Here is a 4,936-nt window from a genome sequence, read left to right on the forward strand (position 1 = left end):
TGTCTGTTTGTCTAATGAGGTAAAACACAAAATCAAAACTCGAATCTGCTCTCGGTATTGGCAAAGACAATCTTATCGGGGCAATCTATTTTCCTTTTTTTTGAAGTGTAGAAACTTGTCTGGATATTAACACTGGAGGTGAAAATTGCATGAATGTTGCTCAGCAACAACATGCAGGGACTGAGAACTTCATCTTTTAAAAACCCAGATAGCTGCTCTTTTTAAACAGCTTTCATAGCATTTTTAATCCTTTTTCATTTTCTTCTCACAGCAGCCACTAAGCAGAACCATGTGTGATGCCATGGGCGGCGTGAAGACTGAATCTGACCTGATTAAAGAGGAGCTCCCTGAACTTGAAGTGGTCCCCATTACACTACTTTCTGCACTGGCTTCCCTCCCCATTAAACAGGAGCTCTGTGACATCATGCCATGCAGCGGCGTCAAGACAGAGGTGTGTGCTGGGATTAAAGCTGAACCCAGTGAATTGGAGATCTGCCAGACAGAAGAACCAGTTTCCTTGAACGCACCCCCCCCCCCCTGCGCAGGGTCCTGTACGCCTGCGGGCGTGTAGTGTGGTGCTGAAGAGAATCTGCCTGAGAGTGCAGGGCGCTGGAGCGGGAGCCAGCTCTCCCAACAGCATGCGAGGATCTGGAAAGGAAGACTGGGGGAGCTCCCATTCAGAGTGCAGTCCAGCAGGTGAGTGACTCTGAGTAGCTGTGACGACGTCATTCTACTGTGTCATATTACCCACAGCAGGACTGAGAGGCAGGGAGCAGATGGGTTACACTACTAGCTACTTAATATCACTCCTATTAATGCCGCACTCCCATTATCATTGTGTACATTGCCCCCAGTATGTTTTTTTTTTTTTCCTGGGTAGTAAGTGTTATTTCCTAATTGCTTATGCCTCAAAAGTATAGAAAATGGCTATTATTCCCCACAAACTTTGCTTTTGTGACCAGGACAGTGATATTTCAAAATGGGACTATTTCCAATCCAGAAAACAGGGCAAATGTGTGTCTATTCGTTCACATAAAGTCAGAAAAAAACAACATATGAATCCAAATTAACATGTATTTATACTAAAGTAATACAAAAATGACTACAAAAGATTTAAAGTGAACACTTTTTCGAGATTTACGATTAGCTGTTGAATGAAAAGACAGAGAGATGGATATTTCCCATTGGAAATAGTGATATTTTGAAATCTTCACTGTCCTGGTCACAAAAGCAAAGTTTGTGGGGAATAATAGCCATTTTCTATACTTTTGAGGCATAAGCAATTAGGAAATAACACTTACTACCCAGGAAGAAAAATTGTGTTACTTAGTGTTATCTTTCAATTACATTGCCCCCAGTATTATTAGTATTATTTTCCTAGATGCCCTTATAATTTTATATCGCATTATTTTTACATGCAGAAAGTGAATAACGGGGTCCCTTCTCTCTATTTGCTAATGATTTCCTTCCAGTGCCGTTTGCATGCGAGTTAATTTTATCGAGAGAAATTGTCCTTCCAAATGCAAACAACCCCAAGCTGAAGGAAATATGAGCGGGTTTATTTAAATACCACAGAATGAGCTGAAGCATAGTACTGAGTGACAAGTGAACTCGTTATAAATTTGATATATGTGTGGTACAGTGATGAGACCATTGAAAGGAGATAAGATACTGTCAGTCGCTGGGTTTGTTTCCTTGATTTTTAACTGAAGAGATTCAGGTTTACTTTTTGCTGGTTTAGCAATAACAGACTTATGAATGTGAACAGACCTTGAATGTGTGTGTAGGTTGCCACAGAATGGTCATCTTTGGATTGGAAAATATCGTTCTGTAATGTTGTTCCTAATGAAGAGACACAATTTCACTGGAATACTTGAATGAAGAGCTTAAACACAGTCACACTGTCACCAGTCATTACTGCAGTTGTTTTGGCTTTGATCAGTGACTCTTCAAAGCTTCTGAAGGATATCTCCTGTATTGGGCTGTTTCAGAGAGCTTTTCAATCCTCAGCACCCCACTGCCCTGCCCAGTGCTGTTGGCTTGCTATGTTGTCTGAAGTGAACCCACCTCCTGCACCAGTTGAGCAGTGGAAAGTACGTCCCTTTTTCCCGCACTGTAGGCCTGTAAGATTTAGGTTTTCTATGTTTTTTGAGCCACCTTCGTATTTTGAACATCCTCTATTAAAGCAAACCTTTCCAAGTATGATCACATTTGAAATGCATTCTTCACTTGCACACAGACTTCTCATTAATACACAGGGGATTTGCATTGTCTGTTTGCTTATGTGGTGTCTAATGCGTTTGTGACATTTACATGAGCAGCGCAGAGCCATGTGGGATATCGATCTTAAACAGAAATGGGTCGCTGCTGATAGAAAGGGGATCGCTAATCTTGTACATGTGAGTTTTAGAATCACACTGAAGGGCCGTTCCGCAGTAAAGCAGGCATGAATAATAATAAAAAATTCTAAAGAATTAGAATTTTGTATTTTGATTATAAAAGAATGTGTTCTTATTTGAGTTTTAAATGTGTAATTAACATTATTACTGTTTCTGGATTGGAATGTGCTCCTTTTCTATGCACTGCGCCCTCAAGTGGTAGTTTTGTTTATAGCTAATGAGGTTATTTTAGAATTCGGTTTTGAAAGTAAACGACAAAGAACACCCAGAATCCTCTCTTTTGTTCCAGATTGTACCCATTTTGTCATAAGAAATGGTTGAAAGCTATATATTGTTGAACTGGTCTTTGTGTTCTAGTTTACAACAAACACAAACTTCTATAACCACAATATACAAAGAATAAAACAAAAGCAAAAAATACATAAAACACATGTAGGCAAAAACATGAGCTAAATAAAGACACTAAAATGCAATCTCTCACTTCACTGCCACCCAGTGATTCCACATGAATGATACAGGGTTCCCCCCAGGAATTTTCAATCTCCAGGGTGGCAGACTAAAGCAGCTGGGTGGCAGAATGTTATAAACCCCCCCCCAATCTTGTCAAGCATCAAGCAAATAGGCACAACTGGAATGGTGCTGGGGCCCAGGATTAACACAACTGCTGTTTCTAACTTGACTTATTTTTATGAATACATTCACAGATACCACAAGAGTAAGCAGAAATTCATTTTAACAGCTCATTTTAAATGCGCTTGGTCAACATTTGCCAGTGTAGCAATGAGAGGTTTTATTTGTCTAAAATACTTCAAATCCCCCCAAAAAACCCTCCTTCGATTCAACATGGCTTTTTAAAGATTCTGCAGAGCGCTGAAGTAACTGTACTCTTTGTGGGGTATTTGGGTGGCCAGTGCTGTTGAAATATTCAGTTAGAAAGTGTTTAATAGAAACTCAAAGATACAGCTTTAATGGTTAACTATTACCTGTTAGAAACATCGCCGTAAACATAAGAGCATATATTTTAAATCTCAACTCAACAACACACTGCATATTTCTTTAAAACAAATCCTTACCATCAATATGATTGTTTTAATATAAAAGGTACAATTGAAACAGGAATTCATCTCTCTCTGCGGTGTTTTGGGTGGCTCTTAGAAGAGCCTTTGTGTTGCTGGAAGGACGGGGCAGGGACGGGCTCGGTTTACTTGGAGCTGGTGTACTTGGTGACGGCCTTGGTGCCCTCAGACACGGCGTGCTTGGCCAGCTCTCCGGGCAGCAGGAGGCGCACGGCTGTCTGGATCTCCCGGGAAGTGATGGTGGAGCGCTTGTTGTAGTGAGCCAGGCGGGACGACTCGCCGGCGATGCGCTCGAAAATGTCGTTGACGAACGAGTTCATGATGCCCATCGCTTTGGAGGAGATGCCGGTGTCGGGGTGGACCTGCTTCAGCACTTTGTACACGTAGATCGCGTAGCTCTCCTTCCTGCTCTTTCTGCGCTTCTTTCCTCCCTTAGGCTGGCTCTTGGCAACAGCCTTCTTGGAGCCTTTCTTCGGCGCGGGTGCAGCTTTCGGTTCGGGCATTTTCTTCCTCTGATGCAGCTCAAAGATGAATGAGTAGCCAGCCCCACAGCGCCGGTATTTATACAGCCTGTATGCAAATTACTACCCAACAATCCTTTACATTGAGAATGTTCAACTACGAACCAACCAACGCTCCCGGGGGGCGGAGTGCTTCGCTGTGATTGGTTGAGCTCTTTAAACGCAAAGGAAGGGGTGGCGACTTTGCCAAGAGCGGAGTGATTTTTTTTTTTAGTTCAGATTTGAACTTGGCGCCTTTTTTTACAACCGTCACTCCAGATGTTTGCTTTTTCTTTTATTAAATGCGTCAATAATTCAATGTACAGTAATACTGAACCCCGCTCCCGATGCGTCTAAAATATACAACAAATACAGATATATTGTGAACCCCAGGGCGCTCTGCTGCGCTCATTAAACGTGTTGAAACTCAATATCAATATCGATGCTTCTTGACTTTGTGCTTCTGTTTAAGAGAGCGATTGTTTCACAGCAGCTTGAACGGTGATACTTCGCCTCGAATTCAGAAAAGACGATGCTGTGGATTCAATAAACTTTGGTCAAGATTTACTGCTTTTATTTTACTGGTTTAGGGAAACTAAATTGGGTAAGAATTAAAAATGTTACCGGGCATGAACCAAAAAAAAAAAAAGTGTGTTCCTTTTGTTGTGATATCGTAAAAAAAATGTAGCCAGGTGCTTGTGAGAGATATTGGGGGCTCATATATAGAGGCTGTACGCCTTTAAGAAGAAAGGCGTGATGGGATAGCAGCGGAACTCTTGTCAGCTGATATACAATTACAAATACTTAAGTGCAGTGGTGCTGAATTATTACACTCTGGTTTCATGAAACAGTTATGATGGTGACCAAACGTGTGGGAGTACTGCTGTGTAACCAAATGGTTACAGTGAAAAACTGCATTTAAAAAAAACAGAGAAAAACAAAAATAGGCGTGCATTAACAA

General features: G+C 41.4%; 1 protein-coding gene across 1 annotated transcript; it reads right to left on the bottom strand.

Annotated features, from left to right (window-relative positions):
• Positions 1–3,504: 3,504 nt before the first annotated feature.
• LOC121311127 (histone H2B 5-like) lies at positions 3,505–4,070 on the bottom strand. The gene has a single exon (XM_041243867.1). The coding sequence runs from the start codon at positions 3,976–3,978 to the stop codon at positions 3,601–3,603; it is 378 nt and encodes a 125-aa protein (XP_041099801.1). The 5' UTR covers positions 3,979–4,070; the 3' UTR covers positions 3,505–3,600.
• Positions 4,071–4,936: the final 866 nt, after the last annotated feature.

The sequence above is a fragment of the Polyodon spathula genome, unplaced genomic scaffold, assembly GCF_017654505.1.
Source record: "Polyodon spathula isolate WHYD16114869_AA unplaced genomic scaffold, ASM1765450v1 scaffolds_2986, whole genome shotgun sequence".
NCBI classification, from domain to species: domain Eukaryota; kingdom Metazoa; phylum Chordata; class Actinopteri; order Acipenseriformes; family Polyodontidae; genus Polyodon; species Polyodon spathula.

What these genes read in the sequence shown, in the direction of transcription:
- LOC121311127 (XM_041243867.1), bottom strand. Translation starts at nt 3,978, where the DNA reads ATGCCCGAACCGAAAGCTGCACCCGCGCCGAAGAAAGGCTCCAAGAAG.